The sequence below is a fragment of the Humulus lupulus genome, chromosome X (assembly GCF_963169125.1).
Source record: "Humulus lupulus chromosome X, drHumLupu1.1, whole genome shotgun sequence".
Classification (NCBI taxonomy): Eukaryota; Viridiplantae; Streptophyta; class Magnoliopsida; order Rosales; family Cannabaceae; genus Humulus; species Humulus lupulus.
Genome location: NC_084802.1, coordinates 52826114 through 52852012, shown reverse-complemented (window position 1 = coordinate 52852012; position 25899 = coordinate 52826114). Strand labels below are relative to the sequence as shown.

The following is a 25899-nucleotide window of genomic DNA, read 5'->3' as shown; positions in this document are numbered from 1 at the left end:
CGATACGCTCGAACCCTACGCCATGACCAGGACATCGAGATGATGAGTGTGGAAGATCGAGCACCAAAAAAGGCTCGTACAGAGGAGGAATTGATAACCTCCTCTAATGATGATGCCCATCACGTACGATTCCCACATTCTGATCCGCTGGTCGTAGACGTACAAATTTCCAACATGATGGTGAAAAGGGTGTTGGTCGACACAGGGAGTTCGGTTAACATCCTATACAAGTCTTCGCTGGAAAGAATGAAGCTGTCCGTCAAAGACCTGGAGCCATGCAACCAAACCATTTATGGTTTTTCCAGTGAAGGGCTCGCCCTAACAAGGTCGATTAGGCTTCCAGTTACAGCAGGTACTGCACCTGCTAATAGGACATTACTCACTACTTTTATAGTAGTTGATTGTCCTTCAGCATACAATGCTGTGACTGGGAGACCAATTCTGGTCGACCTACGAGTCATCACCTCGATATGGCACCTCGCCATGAAATTCCCAACAGACGCGGGGATAGGTTGTGTGACAGTCAAAATCCCGTGATCCGTAAGGGGAAAGACCGGGTAAGCTGTGCAATCCCACACCGCCTGGGGAAGGTCAAGTGTAATGATTCTAAGACTGTGTAGGTATGGGACTACACAGTTGAAGAAGGCTTAAATGGATTGATGGGTACTACCTATATCAGGAAGGTGCATCTTCTTTTCGGTAGCCCATCACTTGAGAACTCCATGGTTAAGCGTGCTTGGCCTGGAGTAATCTAGGGATGGGTGACCTCCTGGGAAGTTTTCCCAGGAAGTGTGCGAGTGAGGACAAAGGACGCTGGAAAGACTTGTCTTGGTTTGTAGGGCCAGTCGTCATTCCAGAAAGCAGCCATAGTGATGTGGGGCGTCACATGTTGCATATTGGGAAATCAGCAGGAAGCGAGGGAGTGCTACAATGCCTCGATCACCAAGGCAAAGAAGGGTGTATCGAGAGATTTTCACGGGAAAAAGTTACAAATGGCAACTGATGTTCAGGCCCACTCGGGTGATAATGTCACCAAATAGGGCGTTGCCCAAAGTGAGGATAGGGATTTAGATCCTCTCTTTGGGGATTTTGAGGAAGAAATTGGACCCATCGAGGACCTTGAAGAGGTCCAACTCGATGAAGAAAATCCGACCAGGGTTGTGAAAGTCGGTAAAAACTTAGAGACAACAACAAAACAAGCACTGGTGGAGTTTTTAAGGAGGAACCAGGAAGTCTTTGCCTAGTCGCACAAAGACATGGTCGGGATAGACCCTGTAGTCATCAGCCATGTCCTAAACATCGACAAGAGTTTTCCACCAGTGCAACAAAAAAGAAGGCTACTCGACAAAGATAGATCAAGGGCCTTAAAAGAAGAAGTCGAGAAGCTGAAGGAGAATGGGTTAATCAAGGTGGCATTTTATCCATCGTGGGTCTCTAATCACGTGCTAGTTCCCAAGCCAAATGGAAAATGGCATACGTGCATGGATTTTACAGACCTAAATAAAGCCTGCCCTAAAGATTGTTTCCCACTCCCAAGAATTGACCAGCTAGTCGATGCCACTGCAGGACATGAGATTCTCTCATTCATGGATGCATACTCTGGGTATAATCAGATTAGTATGCATCCCCTGATGAGGATCACACTAGCTTTCGGACTGATACAGGGCTTTACTGTTACAAAGTGATGCCCTTTGGTTTGAAAAATGCTGGTGCGACTTACCAGCGACTAGTCAACCACATGTTTAAGGAACTGATCGACACAAACATGGAGGTCTACGTCGACGACATGCTGGTCAAGTTAAAGAAGGCAGAAGGGCATATAAAGGATTTGCAGGAGTGCTTCAACATCTTGAACAAATATAAGATGAAGCCGAATCCCCTCAAATGCTCCTTCGGAGTAGGATCAGAGAAGTTCTTGGGATTTATAGTTAACTCGAGAGGAATTGAAGCCAATCCTGAGAAAATCAAAGCCCTGATCGATATGAAATCTCCAACAAAGATTAAGGATGTTCAAAGTTTAACTGGAAGAATTGCCGCTCTCAGTAGATTCATTTCAAAGTCAAACAGATAAGTGTGTTCCATTTTTTAATCTACTTAGAGGCAACAAAATTTTTGAGTGGACGGAGGAGTGTGAGCAAGCCTTTCAAGCATTAAAAGCTCATATGGCGCAACCACCCTTCCTGTCAAAGTCGGTCGATAGAGGAACTTTGTTCATCTACCTGGCAATCACGGAATATGCTGCCAGTGTCATTTTAGTAAGGGAAAAAGAAGGCGTGTAGAAGGTTGTTTATTATGTAAGCAAGAGGCTAATTGGAGCGGAGCTACGATATCCACCAATTGAAAAGTTAGCCTATTGCTTAATTTTTGCCTCAAGGAAGCTGCGGCCTTACTTTCAAGCTCACCCAATCACAGTTTTGACCGACCAGCCTCTACGGCAAGTTCTGCAAAAGCCAGAGGCTGCGAGTAAATTGTTGAAATGGGCAGTCAAACTTGGGCAGTTCGATATATCTTACTTGCCGCGAGCAGCGATAAAAGGGCAAGCCCTGGCTGACTTCATTGCAGAATTCACTGAGCTTACAGATAGCAAGCAGGTTGAAGAGCCTAATGAGCCTGAGTGTCAAAACCAAGCTCCAACGTGGAAATTATTTACAAATGGTTCTTCTAACAAGTGCCACATTGGAGCAGGAGGGATATTGATAACGCCGGAAGGGCATCAATTTCACTACGCAATCAGGTTTGACTTCACTGCTTTCTAACAACGAGGCCGAGTATGAAGCATTACTCGCTCCGTTGCGTTTAGCAAGGGATATGAATATAAAGGTTCTTGGCATCTAAAGTGATTCTCAGCTGGTGGTGAATCAAGTCATGGGAGAATATCAGGCGTGAGGTTTAAATATGGTTGCCTATCTAAAAAAAACAAGAGATCTATTGGCCCAGTTCGACAAATACAGCCTCCAGCAAGTACCTCACGACCAGAATTCCAATGCTGATGCTTTGGCCAAATTAGCAAGTGCGAAGGATGCTGATACTCTGAATATAGTGCCGGTTGAGCAGCTATCAGTGCCAAGCATCCAAGCAAAGGAGACCGCTATGGTGATCCAGATGGCGGATATGTGGATGACACCATATATAGAGTATCTGACGCAAGGCATATTACCAACGGACAGAAACAAAGCCAGGACCCTTCAGCGACAAGCTGCTAGGTATATCCTGGTCGATGAAATGCTGTACCGAAGAGGATACTCAATGCCACTCCTCATATGTATTTCAAAAGAAAAGGCCAAAGAATTGATGAAAGAGGTACATGAAAGCTTTTGTGGAGACCACGCTGGGGGGCAAAGCTTGTCAAAAAAGATACTGAGGCAAGGATATTTTTGGCCCACGATGAATGAAGACTCGATGGATTTTGTGCGGAGGTGCGAAAAATGCTAGAGGTTCTCCAAAATCCCGCGAGTAGCCCCCAATGAGCTTAAATAAATGCAAAGTCCATGGCCGTTTGCAGTTTGGGGCATAGATCTAATTGGATCTTTGCCCACAGGAAAGGGTGGCGTCAAGTATGCCGTGGTTGTCGTCGAATACTTCACTAAATGGGCCAAATCCGAGCCACTCGCAACCATAACGACCAAGAAGGTGCTGGATTTTGTGATCAAAGACATCGTTTGTTGCTATGGATTTCCAAGGAAGATCGTATCGGATAACGGCACCCAATTCGATAGTGATTTATTCACGGATTTTTGCAGACGGCATGGCATTATCAAGAACTTTTATTCAGTCACTCATCCCCAAGCAAATGGACAAGTCGAAGCGGTCAATGAAACGCTAAAGGATACACTAAAGAAAAGACTAGAAGAAGCTAAGGGGGCGTGGCCAGAACAATTGCCTGAAGTCCTTTGGTCGTACAGAACTTCCCACCGAACAGCAACAGGCCATACTCTATTCCCTTTAGCTCATGGATTTGAGGCTATGTTGCCTGTTGGGTTAGATCCGCCTTCGCATCACAGAATAACGTACGATCAGGGCTCGAACAACCAACTACTGATGGAATCCCTAGACTCGATCAATGAGAAGCGTGAGCAAGCCCAACTCCGAGTAGCTGCGTACCAGCAAAAAGTCGCTCGGTATTTCAATTATAAAGTGCGAGAAAGGAAATTCAGTGTCGGAGATCTGGTACTTCGAAGAGTTTTCCTCAACACCCACGACCAAGCTGCTGGAGTACTCGGACCTAATTGGGAAGAGCCATACCAAATCGAAGAAGTCCTTCACCCAAGCACCTACAAACTTGCTCACTTAAACGGAGATCTCGTTCCTCGCTATTGGAATGGAGAACACCTGCGCAAGTACTATCAATGAACAATCCTTCTTAAAGGATTGGCTTGTATTAATTTTACTTTTTACAAGTTATGAAAAAGGGTTGGTCATTTTATGTGACTAATCGCTTATAAGTGTAAGATCTTTTTTGATCACTCGTACAGACACGTTTTGTCCATTTATTACGAGAAATATAAGGGACTGTGCGCAACCAGTCATTCTTGCCAATTATTGTATTTTATACAAGTATTTGCTCATTACGTGTGTTGTTTTGCTCTATTACAATTTTAATTATTTTGCTCCAAGCAGTGTTGTTCGAACAGGTTTTGGTTAAGGCAAGTGACCAAGGACCTAAAGCTCCTCGATCACTTGGGGGCATATAAGGTATCTAGTAAGCAAAGCATATCAAAAGGTATGTAAACACATGAGCAAAATAAGTGAAAGCATGCTAAGGTACTTAGAGTATTTTTCAAAATTTTGAATTTTGTGAAATCAAACCAAAGTATTATGCTAAGTTTGGTCATGCGAACATATGTTATAATAAGATGCAAATATATTATAATATCAAAATGGATCCTTTTACACCGCAAGCAGTACTGCTCGGATGTAATTGTTCGATTAAAAGGAAAATAGCTACCCGTGCAGCAATAAAAAATTAAATAAGGAATCGTCTTTACATCACGACCCATAGGTCGTATATTTAAAAGAGAAAAAGAATTATTACGAAGTTGTCGAGGGGTCTTGTGGCGATTTTGCTGTTGCTGGTTAACTGCATCCCCAGCTTCTTCTCAGGCAACTTCAATGTCGGTTGCTAGAGAAATTTCTGGAGACCTTGGAATTGTCTCTTCCTCTAGACGAGCAACGCACCTAGCCAGCTCCGCCTCCCTGATATGGTATGGAAGATAGGAAAAGTTGGCAGTGGGATTATTCTTCCAGAACAAGTAAAAGCACTCGAACGATGCCCCCTCATAGTCTTCAAGGTTGTGGGCGTTCTGTTCCTCTAAAGCAGCAACCTCTTGGTGACTTATTGCAAGCTCATCCTGAAGCTTGTGGGCTTCCCGATAATTCCTGAGCGAGACCTCCTTGTACTGCTCCTTGGATGAAGTAATCTTATCGATACTTGCATCCTTCCTCTTCAGCTCTTCTTTGAGAGAAGCAATAGTGGCCTCGGTCACTTGCAATGCCTCGAGGTGCTTCGCCTCAGCTTTTTTAAGAGCCTCGGTATGCTTCGCCTCGAACTCTTTGAGGGCCTCAGAATTTTTGCCTCGACTGCCTTCAGCTGCTCGGCATAAGTAGCCTCAAACGCCTTGAGTTGCTCGGTGTATTGAGCCTCAGCAGCACCGAGCTGATCGCTGAGTTTCTTCTCATACTGAGCATTCTGCGCCCTTGAAGATCGCCAACCAGAGGTCAGGGTAAGCACCCCCTGCGATCAGAAAAAGATAAGGTCGTTAATAAGAGCAAGTTAAAAAGACGATTTACAGAGTAGAAAGCAACTTACAGCAAGCACTTCATTCAGTGCGCGGTTGAGGACCTGGTCGACCCCCATGGAGCCAGTCTCCTGGATTGCCTCCCGGCTGCGTTGGTGTTTTGTTATTTTCGTCAGCCTATCTTTGGCTGAGCTGAGCACCACGCCCGTAAGGTCGTCTCCTGAGGCTTCTTCCCGGCGACCAGCCGATTGCTAGACGGTGGATGTTGGGGGCGTAGGGTCGATTGGAGCCGGAGGAGGAGTCTGTCCGACCGGAGAGAGAAGATCTGGGTTTGTTGGAGTTGGAGGAGTTTCCTCCCTGGTAGGAGCTGGTGGAGGAGTTGTCTCCCTCGTTGGAATAGGCGCCTATGATTGATGCGGAAAACACGTTGAATTCGTATGAATGAAACCATGGACCCTCGGGGGATAGGTAGGGGCGATATATTGCCTAGGGTAGGTGATTGTAAAGAACGCCCTAAACTAATACTTATAAAACATTCACATAACATTGTTTATAAAAGAATACCACTCATTATCAAGGTCTCAGTGGGGACTTGCTTAAAACCATGCAAGTTGGCGCCATTAGTTTTAAAGAAAACATGAATTTTTATGCAAAGTTCAAAAGAAACAAAAATTAAATAACTAAGTCCCATTGATAATTTGGAAAGTCTCTTAAAACATAACATAATTTAAATGGCATCCTAAGATGATCATTTTTCCGTCCATAGGATGCCCCACGCCATACACCCCACGACGATAGAACTCCTCACGTCACCACACGTGCCATAAAGAAATCTTATTTGCTACCTGGAAGGAAAGTAAGGGGGGTGAGCTAAAAGCCCAGTAAGGAAGTACAAACAATAAGCAAGTAAGGATACAACAAATACGAACACTAACATTCATCTAACACATCATGGCATATCATAACATTATCGTAACATATCATCATAGCATATCATAACGTTTTCGTAACATATCATCATAGCATATCATAACGTAATCGTAACATATCATCATATCACATTCATACAGCATACATGATGAGCATGGCCCGCTAGTTGTCCATGTCACCCTATGAGGTAAACAAGAGTCTCTGGTCCTTGAATAACCTCGGCGCGTCCACCCTAGGAGTTACGCCTTTACACTACAAGAAAATATATTTTCCATAATGCATAAGAATAAGTGTATTTAAAAAGTATTACAGTAAGTAAATGAAAACAAAATAGATTAGAAATGTATTACGGAACATATACGTTCAGCACATTCCCTTTAGCTATACTTGTATGTGAGTTTTGACTAATAGTACAATGGGCTTTAAATTAAAGTGAAAATTACATTTAATATGGGGTTTTTTTAATAAAGTTTTAAAAAATATGGCATTTTTTTTCTAGTATTATTTTATGGCTTTTTTAAACTTTTATTCTATTCTATGGGATTTTTTTCCCATATTTTTGTATAAAATCATTATTATGCCATAGTTAAATTTCTAATTGTATTTATAAATGTAGAAGGGTAATTATGTAATTTTGTGTGTAGAAGGGTTATTATGTAATTTTGTAATTATTTATTTAAGTTTTTATATTATGTGGAAAAAGTTATCTTTTCAGTTTTTATATTATTTAGTTTTATTTTAATTTTATATAAGGTATTTTTTACTTTTTATTTTTGTCTGATTTCACTGAAGGGTTTCGCCCTTTCTTGTTCTGCAACTGTTGCCGAACGGTGTTGGCGATCGGTGAGAGTGGCAGGCGGACGGTTGTCGTCTCAGGCGAACGGTGGTCGTTGAGCAGAGGTGTTTGGTGGGTTTCCATTCGTCTGTATTTCACAATTACTGCTTCTCAGGCGAACGGTTGTGTAAGGATTTTCCTTTTTGTTTGTATTTCCTTCTGGTTTTCATCATCCACACACACACAGTTTCTTTATAATATGTGATTGATTTTGATTTTCTCTACATATAACTTGATTTCAAGGGAAAGGGCTCGTGATAGGTGAAGATTTTGTTTATGTGGTATTTTAGGTTTCAATATTTAGGTGTTTTCTGACTTATGATGGAAAAAGTCATTGTTGGAAGCAGATCTATGGTTTTTATGATGAGTCTTGTTACATATATCCTTCACTCTGTATATCTCTTCTCTTATCTATGGTGCCTGTAGTAATACTCGTGTGTGTTTGTGTGTGTGTATATATATATATATTTATATCTCTTTTCTGACTTGTGATGGAGTAATTATGATGGAAAAAGTAATTGTGGGAGGCAGTAATTGTGATGGAAGCAGTAATTGTGGGAAGCAGTTATATTTATATCCTTCAATCTGTCTCTGTCTTCTCTTCTATATGGTGCATTGTAGTAATATGCGTGTGTGTGTGTGTGTATATATATATTTATATCTCTCTCTTTTTCTGTCATAGGGTGGGTGGACAGTGTAACAAGGCTCATAATGAACATTCCCATGTTGTGTACTGTCAATGATCAAATTAGCTATGAGATCTAAGGGCTGTCTTTGGTTGTACTTATTCTTTTCTTTTGAATATTCATGTTTGTTTATTCATGTTGTTTTATAATGCTACTTGTTAATAATATATGTTATTGAAGATTTTTCTAATGACAAGTAATGATTATCTTTATTATTAGTAAATAGAAGTTACTTTGCAGTAGGTTTTGGTTTTGTATTTTACCTCTACTATGTAGAAGTTAATCATTTTTTCGGCTATATTATATTTGTTCCTCAATCATTTATCTAAACTTTTTAATTCCTGATGGCATTTTGTGTTTTCTGTTTGTGTAGCAATGGTTCAAAAGGGAGGTGATGCTGGCTCTTCGAAGCCCTATGATCATGTGGACCCTCATTAAAATTGCGACGTTCTCCTCAAAGTCCTGGGGGAGGATTGAAGCCCTGTGGTCCTGTGATTATCGATGAGACAAACAAGCAGGTATTTTAGTTTTCTTATTTTCCTGGTTCAATTTTGTTTTTTTTCTTAGTTGGGTGTTTAGTCATTTTATAGTGAACAAATTTTTATATGCCCAGTAACCGGTTTCTATCTTTCTTTCTTTTTTTTTATTGTGATTTATTTATATTTATTTCTGTTATAGGTAATTGGTTGGATTGAGGTTATTGATATTTTAATTATGTTGTTTATATTTTAAGGTGACCAGTTTCTTTTATGCATATTTTGTTCCTTTTTTATAGTGTCTGTGTTTTTAGTGATTCTAAGTGATCATTTATTTGTGATTCTTTACTATTCTTGTTTCTATATTTGATATGTTTTTGGTTTGTATATGTTGTATGCTTTTTTCTTTTGTTGTGTAATTTTATAGGTAACTGGTTACTTGTAGGATGTAACTAGTTACCCTTCAAGTGTATTCATTTTTAATTGTTGTTTAATGTTTAAGGTAACTGGTTACTTGTAGGATGTATATTGTTGTTTAATGTTTAAGGTAACTGGTTACTTGTAGGATGTATATTGTTGTTTAATGTTTAAGGTAACTGGTTACTTGTAGGATTTCTATTTTCATTTTGATTTTTTTTTTAAATTGCATATGTTGTAATATCGCTGGTTACGTTTTAAAGTAACTTGTTTCCTTAGATGTGTATGGTTTTTTTAATGTTGTAGTAATTATCTATTTTAATATTCCTTTTTGTGGTATTTGTGTTATATTTTTATTCAGGCTGTGCATTATATGATCAAACCAGAGTTTCGGTTTGGAAGTAAGGTTCAGCAATGGAATAAACAAGAAGTTATAGCTGATTTGAAAAAAGTATTCACCAAGAAGCAGAAATCTATGTTTAGAAGGACTCCTTTTGGTCATTTTTTGGATTTGCCAAGTACTGCATGGCAAGCGCAGCTTGTACATAGTGTTTTGATGAGGGAGGTTCATCAGGAAAAAGAAGAATTTGAGTTTTGGTTTAAGCTTGGTGATAAGGTAGTGAGGTTTTCTATTAGTGAGTTTGGATTAATTACTGGGCTAGACTATGCTGGTAGTGTTGATTTAAGTATGTTTCCTGATGGTAAAAAAGGTCTTAGGACAGAATTTTTCCCTGGTGTTAAAGCAAATGACAAAGTTAGCAAAAATGAAGTTAGTAGCCTTTTTAATTCAGACAATTTTAATGCTATGGGGGATGAGCTTGTTGTGAAGTTGCGTATTGTCCACTTTTTGGCTAGTTTTTTGTTTGGGACCTAGAATGAGACAAGGGTAGACAATAAGTTTTTTGGCATGGTTGATTGTGAGCTTTCCCTGTTGAAAAAGTTTGCATTTGGCAAACTTTTGTGGCAAAGAACTAGGTGTTATATGCGCTCTGCTTTAAAGGAGAGGAATGCTCTTTATATGAAGATTCCTAGAAAAGCAGATGGGTCTCTTGATAATTGGAGTTACAAGTGTTTTGGTTTTCCTCTTGCATTCCTTATATGGATTTATGAGACCCTTCCAAGTTGTTCATCGTTTTTATGTCGGAGGATTGGTTCTTCATTTCCAAGGATATTGAATTGGCATAGCAAGGATAGTGTGAGTTATCAAGAAGTTCTTGAGAACGTTTTTATAGATGAGAAGGTAGTTTTTTTCCTCTCTTTGTTTTGTGTTGTATTTTTATATCTGTTATATTTGTAAGTAACTGGTTACTTCTCATTTTTATAACTTTTTGTTGCTATTCATGTTATTTTTATTTGATTCAATTTTTTAAAATTTAATGCAGTTTGATGTCAATATTGTCGTTCCTAATGCGGAAGAAAAGAAATTGGGTATATTGAAAAATTTATCATTTGAAAGTGTATTCTGTCCAACACCACCACCTATAGGTGATGACATTCCCCTATCGGAGATGCCTTTGTTGAGGTCTGGACTCTATCTTCCAAAGAAGTGTTTGTTGATTTTGATATTCTTTTTTTTTTTTTTTTTGTGGCAAATGTTAGATCAAAGTACCTACTTTATTGTTTTTTTTTTTGTATTTCATGTTTAATAATTATATATAATAATATTCAACTTTTTTAAAGTAACTGTGATATACAAAGAAATTGAGATATAATAACCAGGTACCCAGCTGGGTCATCATGTTATATACAAAGTGATAACTGGTTACCTTACCCATAATATTATGTTTAATTTAAAAAAAAACATGTTTTCATGGTGTTGGTTCCATAAATATTTGACATATATCAACAAAAAACCAACAATTTATTATAAAGGGAATCTTATATGCTTTGTGTAATCATTCAATTTATTTGAATCTGTAACAGAGTTATTATAATACTCAATAACAATGTATGAATATGAAAGTCAATCATTTAATGAATGAAGCTATGATATGGTTGTTTTACTGTAATATATTAAGCTATGACTTTTGTTTTTTCTGCTTGTTTGCCTTGTCAATTGGTGGATTCCTGTAAGTCTTCCTGTTATGTCCTGGTTGGCCACATTTACCACAGGTGATTATCACTTTTGGTTCTCCTCTTGATCTTATTCTTTTCTTTCTTGGTCTTCCTGCAGGGATTGTTGCCTTTGGAGGTAGCACCACTATGTCTAAGTGTTGTGGGAGATTCCATTCATCTTTATGGGGCAAAGGATGAACATTTTCTTCATACATTGCTTTCAAAGTTTCTGTTTTGTAAAACTTTGCACAGTAATCATATACTCCCAAGTTTCTCTTTGCAATTACAGCTACTGCATGCCCACAAGGCATTTCATCTTCTTGAAACCTATTGCATGTACAAGTTCTATTGTGTATATTTACTGTGAAATTGGTCCCTTTTTCATCACGAACTTGATATTCTATTGGGTTGAAAGGCAAGACCTGAAAATAGTTTTGTGATGAATTAAAATAAAATAATAAACATTTATGTACAATTAACATTGAATGTATCCTGTTCCCACTCTGTTTAGTTTATTGTTTTGTTTTTGCTGTTACATAGGGTAACTGGTTACCATATATTGACATAATAAAGAATAGTAAAAATAAGTTTAGTTGCATACCTCATACTTCATTTTTGAAACAATGTCATGTCTCAATTCATTTTTTGTTGCTGTAGACACTTTTGTGAATGTTCCATTTGCATTATTTGAATTGTTCCAAAACCACTTTTGAACCAAACTTCTAAGACATTCAACCAAGATATCAATAGGGAGATTTCTTGCAGCTTTTAGTGCAGCGTTGAGCGATTCTGTGATGTTGGATGTCATCATGGTGTATCTTTTTGTTGGTGAGTGTGATCTTGCCCAAGTTTCATATTTGGCTTTCTCTAAATAGGGTCTAATGCGTTTGTCAAGTCTATCATGTAGTGTTCACATTCTGTTTTTGTGTATGCTTTTGCTGCTGCAATGAAATTCATTTGTAGCTCTTCTCCATGGTTTTCGTACTTGCTTTTCAAATTATTGAGCAAGTGATACATGAAAGCTCCATGGAACGCATTTGGGTACACTATATGTACTGCATTCTCTATGCTCTTGTGTCTGTCGGAAACAATAGCCAATCCTGTGAAGGTAACCAGTTACTTTTATAAGATACTAAACGAAATAGCATGTATTTGTGTATTGGTTTTGGGTAACCATTTCCTTTTTATATGTAAACCATATGATAAAATTGAAGCTACCATACCTTCGGGTTCTCCATATGTGTCTCTCAGTTTGGAGAAGAACCAAAGCCAAGAGTTATCATTTTCCGAGTCTACTATTCCAAAAGCCAAGACAAAAATGTTGTTGTTTGGATCTAATGTTGATGCTGAAAATAAGGTGCCGCCATGTGCATTTTTTAAGAAAGTTCCATCAACAACAATGATAGGCCTCAAGTATCTCCAACCTTTAATTGAGTTGGAGAAAGCTATGTACAGGTATTTGAATCTATCTTCATTGTCTGTGAGCAGATGTGTTACTGTTCCTTGATTTGCTTGCTTCAACATGTGAAGATATATTGGCAACTTTTGATATGAATCATCAGGGTTCCCTCTTACTAGAAGCAAAGCTTTTTCTCTTGATCTCCATGCTTTTGTGTATCCCATGGTTACTCCAAAGTCATCATTCATGTCATTCATGATGTCATTTGGAGTATAATTTCTTTTGACTGACTTGTACTTATTCTTTATTAATTCCCTAATTATGATGCTTTTTGCTTGCCTATGATCCCCCATAACAATTTCAACAAAGCAAGTATGATTTGGAATGCATTTTCGTACCTTGAATAAATCTTGATTTCTGTATTTAGAAGCTCTCACAAACCAGCTGCATGTGTCATCTGCGCAGGTGACCAGGTACTCTCTTGGTTCTGATCTTTTTGTTTTGAACTGAAAGTTATGTAGCATTGCATGGTAGCTACGAGCTGATTTGATTGTGTTCTTGTCCTTGTAAATCTGTCCTTGCTCTATTTTGTTCACTCTGTAATCAGATATTACTATTTCAATTTCCTCCAATCTCTTTTTTCTTTTTGAATTGTCTTCAATTATAAAATCAGCTACTTCTTCGGCAAGGTGAGGTATGTATGCCACATTGATTCCCTCATTTGTTGTGCTTGAAATTCCTTCTTCAAGAAACATATGTTCATTGATGGAAGCTTTGTTTGCTTGCATTAATAATGTTCCCACCTCCATTTCTTGTGATGTAGCTTTTTGATTTGATAGTTGAAGAAGATTATTTTCATCAATTGATTCTTGAACTATATTCACACACAATGGTAAGTCTGTTATTTTTTCTGCAACTTTTTTCTTTATTTCCAAGTAGAACAACACTGAATTGTCTGATTCAATCTTCATTGGTGGTGTTCCTTTGGCTACTTGATAATAAACTTCAATGCTTGCTCTTGTTTCCTTTATCTCCTGTTTTACCAAATTCACCAAGTTGTCAAGAGAACAATTTGGTGGAATCAATATTCCAGTCATTGTGTACCCTTCGTACTCATTTTTTTCATTCCACTTGCCTCCAAATTGAACTAAAGAAGTAGTATTTTCCATACCTGTAATATTTTGTAAATTTTTAAGTAGTTAATTGGGTGTAACTGGTGAAGGTAACTGGTTACTGTAGTATGCAATTACATACTTCAGTGGAAAACTTAATTGGAAAATATGACAGTTTTTCAAGGTAACTGGTTACTTTGTTGTTACTGAAAGTTTTGACAATTAGAATTCAGAACAATAGACCAATATGAAATGTTTTTTTTATCACAAAGACAAAATTGAATCTAAAATAATCATAGTTCTTGTTTTTTTGTATATTTTTGGTCAATCAATATAACCATATTAGTAGGTTTAATTATTTTTTTCAAATTTCAAGTTAATTATTATGTTTTTTTTAAATGGACATAATGAACTTCATGATTACCATTATAATCTGTAAAATAGGTATGAGAACAATATGAAATCAATGGTTCTATATTATGTAGAAGAATTAGGAATTTAATAGATATTAAGTTGAATAAAATTAGATTAATATAGTATTTGACAGAGCAAGATTTTTACAAACCTGGTTTTCTTGGATGCTTTGGATAATGGACAAGTTCGTCGCCGGAGATGGAGGACGTCACCGGTGATGGAGAAGGACGTCGTCGGAGATGGACGTCGTTGGAGAAGCAGATCCGACTGTAGGAAGGTGTTGTTTCAGGTGGCTGGAGGTTCGGGTTTGTGGTTGCCGGAGATGGGTGTTCTTGCTGAAAAAAAAAATTCGGCTGGGGATGTTTTTGATCGAGTCAAAATTTCAACATGGTAGTGTGTGCATCTTTAATTACAATACTACCCTCCTTAATGGCTTATTTGTTTTATTTTTTAATGTGGGATAACTTTTCCCATATTCTAATTTTTTGTAGTTAAGTTTTTCCATATAAAGTAAGTAAAGTTTAATTACCATATTTTTGCACATTAATGACTAAAAAGCCATATTTATGAAAAATCCCCTAAATTAAAACTCAATAAGCCTAAGCCCAACCAAAATGTCATTAGTCTCTCTTTGACAAGAGCAGTTCTCTCTGTCTCTATCATTATTGATTGATCGTACAATGGGAGATTCGCCGCTGCTCCGTTGATCTGTGAACTTGCTCCGGTGATTCGCTCTGTCGATCTGTGGATTTTCTCTGGCGACTTGCTCAATCAACTTGCTTTGGTCATTTTGTTCTTCCATTAGATTTTCTCTGTCAATTGTTCAATCAATTTCACATTTTCTCTCTTGTAGCCTCTCTTTCTAATATTGTGAATATTAAATCTCTATACCTCTCTCTTATTATCTCCATCACTTTCGATTTTGTTTGGATGCAAGTCTTTTAGTGTGTAAATAGATAAAAGTTAGGGTTTATATCATGAATTTCTTCAAATTAGTATTTTAGGATTTTCTTATTGGTATTTAAGGACTAGCTTTAGCTTTGATATAATTCTGTATGTTCAAATTTGAAGCTGGAATTGATGTGTCTTCATATGTATTATATTTATACTTAGTCTTGTGCATAGTAGTCTCTAGTGAACTTGGTTGTGATCCTATTTTTATCTTTCAAATTTTTAAATGAAGTTTTTCACATTGTTGGATGCACGCACAAAAATGGTCTCTTATTTATACTGTTGTAACATCATAATGTACTTAGCATAAATGCCCTTGCTGAAGTCATTTACTGCAACTTGTTTGTTCTCATTTTTCTTGTATAATGTTTTGTTCAGTGTGTCAATTCTTGTTATTTGTTTGTACCGTAGGTGTGGTTAAATATGAGAAATGAATGTTTGTTCTTCTAGTTATATTAGTTAATGTGTGTTTTATCTGCTTACAACTAGTTAAATATATATATTTGGATTCCTATGCTCTTTATTAATTTTCTTTGGTTTTCAGACTTTCTATGGCCACTGCTGAGGCAGGAAGCATGAAAATGGGCATCATAACTCAGTTGTTCATTTGTTTTCTCTGTACATTTGTTTTCTTTTGAAGAGGAAGATGAAGTCCTGATATATAAGTCATCTAGGTATGTTTATTTCTCATCTCTAGGTTTTTTTTTATGCCTATTCAATTCAAAAATTAATTCTAAATGATTTTTTCTACCGCTATCCTTATTTATTTATTTATTTTTAGATTCCATTGTTATTCATAATTAATATGGTGTTCTTTCATTTGATCGAAGTCATATCCTTATTCTATTCATAATCTATCTATTAAATGGTTAAGTTATTCCTTGTCTAGATATAGCAAGTGTGCTTTTCATTCCAGTCAAACTTGAAATTTCAGTTTTCCACGGTTACTGACCATGGCCTGTTTCTTCCATTCTTACTGTCAGGATTACATGGAAGATTACGAGATTAAAGCTCCTTTCCAGTCTCTTGAAGCTCTAGGGTGCCATGTTGATACAGTTTTCCCCAAAAAGAAGGTTGGTGATACCTGTCCAACTTATGTGCATGATTTTGAAGGTGATCAAACATACAGTGAAAAGCCCGGCCATGATTTCGTGTTGACTGCTAATTTCGAAGGTTTAGACGCATCAAGTTATGATACTCTTGTCATCCCCGAAGGACGAGCTCTAGAGTATCTAGCACTGGATAAGGAAGTCATTGCCATAGTGAAGCACTTTATGGAAGCCAATAAGCATGTTGCATCTATCTGCCATGGCCAACAGATTTTATCTGCTGCTAGGGTCCTGCAGGTATACATAATCATCTAACAATGAAATCACTTGTTAACTTGTTAATAGTTATATGTATCTAGTGCCCTGGTGCTATAACTCATAAAGAATCTTAGACTTTTCCAACAATCACAGCATATACTTTCAGAACCATTACATTCTATATGAGCTGAAGTCAAGTGACTTGCATAAGTAATTTTAATTATTCTTTGACCACCATGAAATGTAAAACTTATTTTGATGTCACTTCCACATTGTGACAACCCTAATTTTCTTTATTTCTTTGTTGTATTTGTAGGGGAGGAAATGTACTGCATACCCAGCTGTAAAACTTAATGTGGTTTTAGCAGGAGCAACTTGGTTGGAACCTGATCCGATCGATCGTTGCTTCACAGATGGAAATTTGGTGACTGGAGCAGCTTGGCCAGGGCACCCTAAGTTCGTTGCTCAGTTGATGGCATTGCTTGGCATTAAAGTAACATTTTAATTCTCATTTTCCATTGAAGCCATCTTCATCTACTCAGTACTTTTTTCTTGCTTGCTAACTATAATTAAAATTTTAGTCTGGCTTCTTTTACTTTTTCCTCTTGCCTGTTCGTTGTTTGTTTGATGGCTGAGTTCCATGGTCTGCCGTTGTAGATTACACTATCAAATAATGACAGTGTCATTCTTGATGGCGCTGGTGACGAGAAAGAAATTGAAGAAAGATGTGAACAGGTCTATATAACTTTCTTCAATTGAAGAAAGATGTCATTCATGATCATGTCGTATCTTTATGGGGTCGTTCTGTTATTAATATTAATTTTGGTAAACTCATGTTACAGATATTGGACATTGACTCAACATATAGCACATCATACTATTAATGGTTGCAACTTAAGACCTGGCGATCTCCTGGGAACCGGAACCATTAGTGGACTTGTATGGTTTCAGTTTATATATATATATAAGTGGTGGAGATAATTTCATATGAATCTGGCTTCAGCTCTGCACTTCTATTATTTTGATATAGGTTGATCATTCTGAATGTTGTATGTACAAACAGGAGCCAGAGTCCTTGGGATGCTTGTTAGAGTTGTCATGGAATGAACAGAAGTCACTGTCATTGAAAGGGGCAACCCGTAAATTCCTAGAAGATGGTGATGAAGTTATCATCACTGGTTTTTGCAAGTTCTTTGATTCACTAAGACCTCTCTTTTATTTTTCTCCTGAAATTTTTTATGAACTTTCTTTTACCGGGAAATAGGAAGTATGATGAAGATAACCATATTTCCACCTCATAGAATACATGCATCTCTAGCTGTGTTGTGTCTTATGTGCATGGATATTCATAACACTATATGTCCACACCCGTCCACAGATATCAACTTCTTTTATTTAATTGTATCATGCATTACGCTTTGATATGTGAGTAGTTTGTTTGATATTATGATTGCATCATAAATAAACCTTCAAAATGCAGAGACTGAAAAGGTCTATGTATATGAATTCATTGCAGGGAGATGAATACAACATTGGGTTCGGCACTTGCTCGGGGAAGATCGTTCCTCCATTGCCTTGATGATGTTATCGCCAAGTGTTGGATGCTTCAGTTTCTCTTGTCATTAGATTTAGGAATCGCTTTCTACATGACTGTGCCGAATGAACTGTTGCCTAATTGATATTTCAAACCGAATTTGATAAAGAGTTTGGAAGCCTATATTAAAACTTCCTGAATCTACCTTATCATTTCTAGCATGAGTTATCAAATTGTTTGTTTTTATTTATGAGTAATTAATTGGAACATAGTTAACATTCATTGGAGGCTTAACAAATTTAACACAAAAAATATATTATTATAAAATAAGTGGATAAAAAGTATTATGAATACGAAAACAATAATTATATTTTAAGCTTATAAAAATGAGAAAATAACACAAAAAAATGTATTATTGTAAAATAAGTGGATAAAAAAGTATTATGATTATCAAAACAATAATTATATTTTAAGCTTATAAAAATGAGAAAATAACACAAAAAATGTATTATTGTAAAATAAGTGGATAAAAAAGTATTATGAATACCAAAATAATAATTATATTTTAAGCTTATAAAAATGAGAAAATAACACAAAAAATGTATTATTGCAGAGTATTCAATAATACTCTCAATATAAGAGTAATAAAGTCTTATGAGAACTATTAAAGATAATGATAATTTAAGCATATTAAAATATTAAAATAATACTAAAAAAGTCTTATGGTAGAGTTTTCAATAATACTTTAGTATAAGTGGAAAAATGTATTACGAAAAATGTCATGACTTACGATAACACAGCTTTCCTTAATGCTTCAAAAAGTATTATGATAACTATTTTATAATACTTTTTTGGTATTATAATAAGCATTTTTTCTTGTAGTGACCTCGTTGACTGGGTTGACTTTTTTACATTATAGATTGTTTAAATAATATTAATTTCAGGATATGTTTAATTCAAATAACAAGCAATATATAGGGGTCCAAATTAGGAAACTAATTAGAATACACACATAAATAATGATCATATTGTAATACAATTTTCCAACTTATTAAAAGATTAGTCAAATATACCATCAATTTGAATAGCATATCTTGAAATTTCTACTTGCTGGCATATCATATCTTTTGTAATTTGGGTAAACAATATCATGCCTAGTTTTAATTACATTTAGTAGGAGATTTAACTTTAATTAGATTGATTTGCTTAAGATTTGGTTTCAAGGCCCTTTATAGTCTAATATGTATTGGAATTATATTTATCTATATCTAGAGAGCTTAGCCCCAATACTGGCTCATTACATAGAGCTTACTTTGTCTTTTCAACACAATCACAAAAATGGAACTCTCAGACACCAACCAAATCGAACGTATCCAACTCAATCCCCAGGAATTAGAAGTCATTTCTACCTCCTCTTTAGCTCTTAATCATGAAACCATTGAGCCTTCCAATGTAATTTTTAGAAGACTGAAGACAAAGAAGTCATTTAGCAGAAAAAGTTTCAATAATTTCTTCCTCTTACTATGGAAAAATTAGCGAAGAATAACTATTGAGGATTACACTGATGAAATATTCATGTTCACCTTTGAGACAGAAATAGTGAAAAATAGGATTTTGAAAGTCCCACCGTGGCACTTTTCTGGCCATTATTTAATCTTATTGGAACCATCTGGGTTAGATCAAATTACCATTGAAGATTTCAAATCAATTCCTTTTTGGATTCAAGTCCATGGAGTTCCTTTGCGACATTTATCCAAACCCTTGGGGGGAAAAGATTGCTAACTCCATAGGCTACTTCTTGGAGTATGATTCTTCGAGTCGACGCACCTTCATGCGTATTAGGGTCCTTATGGATTATGATCGACCTCTTTTACGAGGAATACTATTACAAGTGGACAAACAAAAGGAAAACATTTGGATCTCTTTCCGATATGAGAATTTCTCCACATTTTGTCACTTTTGTGGTTGGTTAGACCATAATCAAAATGACTGCCTTTCAAGTGGAAGAAATGGAAGAAGGTCATAGTCCAAATCTCTCCAATATGATGACTCACTCAAAACAGTTGGCCTATGTAACGCCCTGGTTACTCCAAGACCATTACTGTGAACTTTAAATAGTGTTTAACTCGCTAAATGAGTCATTAGGTTATAAACGTGCATCTAGGTATTATTAATAGGCTAAGGTAAAAAATCTCGATCAAAAGGAATGGATATATTTTATTTAAAACATAAAACTGTACATGGGCTCATAAAAGCGTTTACAAGTTATTTACAATCCAAAATGGTCATTACAGTGTAAAAATTACAACCTGCCGGCCTAAGCGGAAAAATGTAGGGTTAACCCTCGTTCCTCTAAGAAACACCATGGTCGTGGTGGTCAAGCGGCCGCATATGTACACATCGCCACCTAAGCTCTCCACTCAAGGCTGGGTGAGCTTTTCTTTCCCTTTACCTTCACCACATAGCACCCATGAGCCAAGGCTTAGCAAGAGAACTTATTACTACATATATGTAATATCAAGATTCTGGTAATCATGCTGGGGTTTGTAGCCCTAATCAGATAAGTGACTATGGAGTCACGAACTTGAACCAGATAAGTGACTATGAAGTCACGAACTTAAACCATATAAGTGACTATGGAGTCACGAACTTGTATCATATAAGTAACTAATAAGTCACAAACTTGAATCAGATAAGTAAATAATAATTTACGAACTTGGGCTCCGCACCCTAAGCCATGTGACGTTACAGTCACCTGAGCCTTTTGGCTCTGGCTCTAAGTAACTAGCCTTTAGACTAGACAAGCACTTTTGTTTTCATCGAACTTAAGGTCAGTCAAGCATTTCATGCTTATGATGATAATGCTTATGTTGATTAGATCTAATCTTTTTGGCTCGTGTTGTACACGCTAATAATGTTCTTGACTCATAAGCCAATATCATACAACTAGTGCTCAGTATTACTACCGAACTTGACTAATGAGTCACAGTTTCACAATCAATACTGACACCATTACCGTTTCCTGACTCATAGGTCAGTGTCATACACAGATAAGCAAAGCTGCTATGCATTTATTATGCAATCAATGTCAATATATAGAGCATTCATCATGCTTCATCAATAACCATGCATGTCACATACTGGGTGCAGTTTTCTTATCTCTGGTTCGAGCGAGAAATAATAAAAGAACGACATTTGAGAACGAGCAATCCTTAAGTTCCTTAGCGGTCACCAAGTCATAACCAAATATAGAACTCCATCAATAATGAGTAAATAAAGGCTTCTGAACTTAGTCCTAGCCTCTGGGACGTCGAATCCTACCAAAGCGGGTAGTAGGATCGATCCCGAGCTCTTAGGTTTAAGTTTCCATCAATAAAAACCAATTTTGGCCATTTCTGCCCTTTTGGACCGCGGCCTGATCAAGAACAGGGGCTAAACCCCTCTCTGTCTGCGTCGTGGGTCACGACCTGACAAAAAGGGGCAGCGGCCCAAAGTGCCCCCAACAACCAAAAACCTCTTTTTATGCAAGCATGGGCCGCATCCCACAATAAAAGGGTCGCAACCCAACCACAAACACAGCCATGAAACTCTAATTTTCTCACTTTAAATCCTTCCAAAAACCTATCCAAACATACCCAAATCTCATAAACAAGGTTCTCAACCATCTCAATAGCACAAAATCCTCAAAATCCAAGCTTCAAATCATTTAAAACCACGCCAAATAACCACTTCAAAAATCAAACCTTCAAGCTCAAGAACAAACTTAAAAACAGAGCAAACCAGAAAATAAATCTTAGAATTCTACCCTTGACTTGAATTGAACTCCTTCCAATGGCTGAACCAATAACCTAAGCTCACAAGCCTTGATTCCCTAGATTGAATCCTCAAATTTGGTTCAAAAATCCAAAGAAAAGATAGAAGGAGAGATGATCGAGAAATAGAAGAAGAATACTCTATTTTGGCTGCTTAAACCTTCTACAACTAGCCACCTAGTTTAAATATATCCCTTGGTCAAAAGACCAAAATGCCCCTATGTCCATTTAATCCCTTTTTAAGTCACCAAGGACAAAAGTGTCATTTCTCCCCTAATCCTGCTAATTATAATTAACGTCATCCAATTCTCATTATTCCCAATATTCTCAAATAATAATTAAAAATCATATCCCACTGCCCTTTAATTCCCGATAATGTACTAAGCATCAAATTACCCTAAGACTCACCCCGAGCTCGGAAATTAACCTCGTTATGACTCAACTGCTAACTTACATTCTAAGATCGTCTCATGCCGAATAGCTCAAACATATCCACATAATAATGTGGCCTCATCCATAATTCACCAACATGCATGAAAATATACAAATATGCCCTCAACGGGTCAAATTACCAAAATGCCCTTATAATGAAAAGTTGACCCACATGCATGCATTTATCATCATATAATTACATAATTAACATAAACATGCATATAATCATTTAATTGCATAATAAATCAATTATGGCCCTCCGGCCTCCTAATCCAACCATTAAACCTCATTAGGGATTTTGGGTATTACAGCCTAGCACACATGATCCCTTTTGTTCTCTCATCAACATCTGCATTTTTGGGATCTAACAACAAGTCATTGGCTCAAGTTGCAAAGGAGGCTTCCATCTCTCGCTCAAAGGCCTCAACTTTTGACCTAGCTACAAAGCGATTAAGAATTGGATATCCATGTATGTTTGTGTTGGTATTAAAAGTGTAAATTAGAGATATGCAGTGGAATGGGTTTTTAAAAATTTATTAATACCAGTCAGGATCATACATATATAGATATATTAAATCATATACAAATAGATTAAAGATTACCTCTTGAAGCCTATCAAGTATCCACAAATCTTTTTGTGACGTCTCAAATTTCCTAATAAGGCTTAGTGCCTTGATTAGGGGGACAGGATGGCAATAATTGATTTAATGGCATTGTTATGTGATATTATGCATGATTAAGTGAATTATGTGAGTTATATTATATTATGACTAGATTTGCATGTTTAGGTATATTAAGCATGCATGTGGGCTCGTTTCTTATTAGAATGGCATTTTAGTAATTTTGGCCCGTTGAGGGCATATTTGTATATATATGTGTATATTGATTGAGACCACATTATTATGTGGGTATATTTGGGTTATTTGGCACAAGGCGATCCTAGGGAGCAAGTTAGTGGTCTAGTCATTTTGGGATCAAATACCCGGCTCGGAGTGGGCCTAGGGGTATTTTGGTAATTTAGTACATTACCAAGATTTATCAGGTAATGTACATATGCGGCTACTCAACCACCACGGTCGGGGGTTTCTTAGAGGAACTAGGATCAAACCCTATTTTGCCGCTTAGGTCGACTAGTTGTAACTTTTGAATTGTAATTACCATTTTTAAACGTTATTTTGGGATCCCTTAAATGAATGTAAATATTTTAATGAAATGGTTATACCTTTTGACCAAAAATTTTAACCCTAAACCGTTAATCATATCTAGTTACACGTTTATGGCCAAATGACTCGATCAGCGAGTCTAGCACTATTTAAAATACACCGTGTAACGGTCTTGGCTATCCAGGGCATTATAACTTGGTATCAGAGCGTGCCAAGGTTAAGATTTCCTGAAGACAGGCTGGGCATGTACACTCGCCACTAAAGACAAGCTCCACTCAGGATTTGGTAGTGTTCAAATGTTTAAATTGGATATAAATGCCTTACCTGTCTGCCTTATTAGGGAGCATGACATATTCTGATAGGGTCTGGCCCTTGACTGTTGTCTGATTGATAAAGATATGCTTATTATCATTGATATTGCTTGTGAATGCAAAGGAAACTCTTATTAGCGTTGTTATATGGACATGTAGGTCAGGACACGCTCATTAGCGTTGTTGTAGGTACATGTATGTTAGGAAATGCTTATTAGCACTGTTAAGTGCTAAATATAAGCTTATTAGCATCGCTATTTTTCTATAAATGTCAAAAAATGCTTATTATCATCGTTAATTGTTTATGAGTGCTAGAAAATGCTTATTAGCATCGTTACTTGCTTATAAATGTTGGGAAGTGCTTATTAGCACCATGTTTGGATATGAATATGAATTGACATGCTTATTAGCATGATTGTTGAGTATTAATGTTTGTTTGTTCGATCTTGGATCGTAGGGCGGCAAGAGGTTTAGTTATTACTGCCTAACTGACTGAATTGATTACTGCAGTAAGGTACAAGCTTGGAAGTATGCTTCCAGGGCAATCAGATCTACAAGTCGACTAGGGTATACAGACCAAGAATGATAATCGGGGTCAGACACCTCCGCCAGCTCCTAAGAACGGGCAGCAAGTGCTTGCTGATATGCAAGCAAGGTTACAAAGGCAAGAGGAAGAGATCTGCCTCCTGAGATAGCAACAGTTTCCTACAGGGAACATTCAGTCAGAGGTACCACCTGTGTTGGTGTCGGTAGTAGTACAGCCATCAGAGGGTGGGAACAGACGGGAACCTCTTTATGAAAGGTTCAGGAATTAGCACCCTCCAGTTTTTTAGGGTAGTGCAAATCCGGCTAAGGCCGAGCAGTGGATGAGAATGGTTACCACCATCCTAGATTTTATGAGGGCGGTTGGTAATGAGAGGATGGCCAATGCCACATACATGTTTTGGGAGGATCCCTGAATTTGGTGGGAAGTGATATCCCAGACCAAGAACGTCAATACCCTGGAGTGGAAAGAGTTTAGAACTCTGTTCAACGAAAAGTATTATAATGATGCAATTAGGGCTGCAAAGGCGGAAGAGTTTAGTAAACTGTTACAGGGAAATATTTCAGTGTCAGAGTATTCACTGAGATTTGACAGGTTCACCAAGTTCATGTTAGGAACAGTTCCTAGTGCGTAGCAAAAATTGCGGTAATGGTAGTATTTTATACAGCAAAAAAATTTCATATAAACAACTTTATAAAAGGATCCTTTAATATGTAATATGTTAATTAATATATAATATGTATATGTAAAAAATAATACGAAATGATTTACCTCTTGTAGCCTATCATGAATCATTTAATCTTTCCGTACACATTTCGATCTTCCTATCCTCGCCAAAGTATTCACACCTAGATCTTCCAAGGCGTTCTCTACACCTCAAGATGTGGGTGGGCACATAGAGAACATGAATCAATTTTGTGAATCAAAAGTATTCTCAACACATGAGGCTCTTGATTATAGGCTAGAGAGAAAGGGTTTTTCTTTTGTGAAAAAAAAATGATAGTTTTTCTTCTCTGTAAAAACTTGTTGTTTCTATTTTCTATCATATAGAATGTATAGACATTATTATCATAATAATAATAATAATAATGATAAAAGATAAAGTCTTACATTATATTTTAAAGCCCATTTTAAAATGTTTTATTAATTAATTAAAAATAAAATAAAAAATCAATAACTGATCACATCAGTAGTGCTACATGCATAGAGCAGTCCAAGCCCTATGCGTGTGGTACTATCCCTGAAAATGGGATGATTTTTTCGTGTGTTTTTATTTTAATTAATTAATAGTTAGAAATTCAAACAAGGTATCATCTTTTTAAGGAAAAGATAACAACTTAAATTTCAAAATTCAAATTTTGAATTTCTATTATCATCTTATTATTAATTAAATGAGTATAATAATCAAAACCAATTTTGATTATCCATATTTATCTATTCACACTTAAATAAAATAATTGATTAAAATCAATTTCTTCTATTTCTACACAATTTCGAAAATTGCACAAATGCAATAATAAATTCTGCAACTTCAATTATCACATAATTGCACATTTATTTTGAAGAATAAATATTCTCTCAAATAACTCATTCACAGTTTGACCCTTGTATCAACTCTTACATTGATTAGTGTTGATAGAGTCGCCCCGAGGACCTATGGACCAATAATTCCAAGCTCCAATAATCATATTTATTAATCTCATGATTTTCCACTATAAATATGAGACTGAACTCTTGAGAATTAAAGACATATATTTACTGAGTACTTTATTGTAACCATAAAGTG

General features: G+C 36.6%; 2 protein-coding genes across 2 annotated transcripts; one reads left to right on the top strand and one right to left on the bottom strand.

The window, feature by feature from the left end:
* Positions 1–11097: 11097 nt before the first annotated feature.
* Positions 11098–11945, bottom strand: LOC133805823 (uncharacterized). The gene is made up of 2 exons (XM_062243975.1): positions 11736–11945; positions 11098–11556 (listed from the first exon to the last, which is right to left on the bottom strand). The coding sequence occupies exons 1-2, from the start codon at positions 11943–11945 to the stop codon at positions 11098–11100; spliced, it is 669 nt and encodes a 222-aa protein (XP_062099959.1).
* A 4134-nt stretch (positions 11946–16079) lies between these two features.
* On the top strand, positions 16080–18034 carry LOC133804248 (fumarylacetoacetase-like). The gene is made up of 4 exons (XM_062242396.1): positions 16080–16356; positions 16634–17256; positions 17381–17505; positions 17834–18034. Exons 2-4 carry the CDS (start codon positions 17083–17085, stop codon positions 17994–17996), a joined length of 462 nt encoding a protein of 153 aa, XP_062098380.1. The 5' UTR covers positions 16080–16356; positions 16634–17082; the 3' UTR covers positions 17997–18034.
* Positions 18035–25899: the final 7865 nt, after the last annotated feature.

Coding starts and splice junctions, on each gene's coding strand:
- LOC133804248 (XM_062242396.1), top strand. CDS start 17,083: ATGTCATTCATGATCATGTCGTATCTTTATGGGGTCGTTCTGTTATTA. Junction 17,257..17,380: donor CCGGAACCATTAGTGGACTT/GTATGGTTTCAG, acceptor ATGTACAAACAG/GAGCCAGAGTCCTTGGGATG. Junction 17,506..17,833: donor ATCATCACTGGTTTTTGCAA/GTTCTTTGATTC, acceptor AATTCATTGCAG/GGAGATGAATACAACATTGG.
- LOC133805823 (XM_062243975.1), bottom strand. CDS start 11,945: ATGATGACATCCAACATCACAGAATCGCTCAACGCTGCACTAAAAGCT. Junction 11,557..11,735: donor TTTCAAAAATGAAGTATGAG/GTATGCAACTAA, acceptor AACTATTTTCAG/GTCTTGCCTTTCAACCCAAT.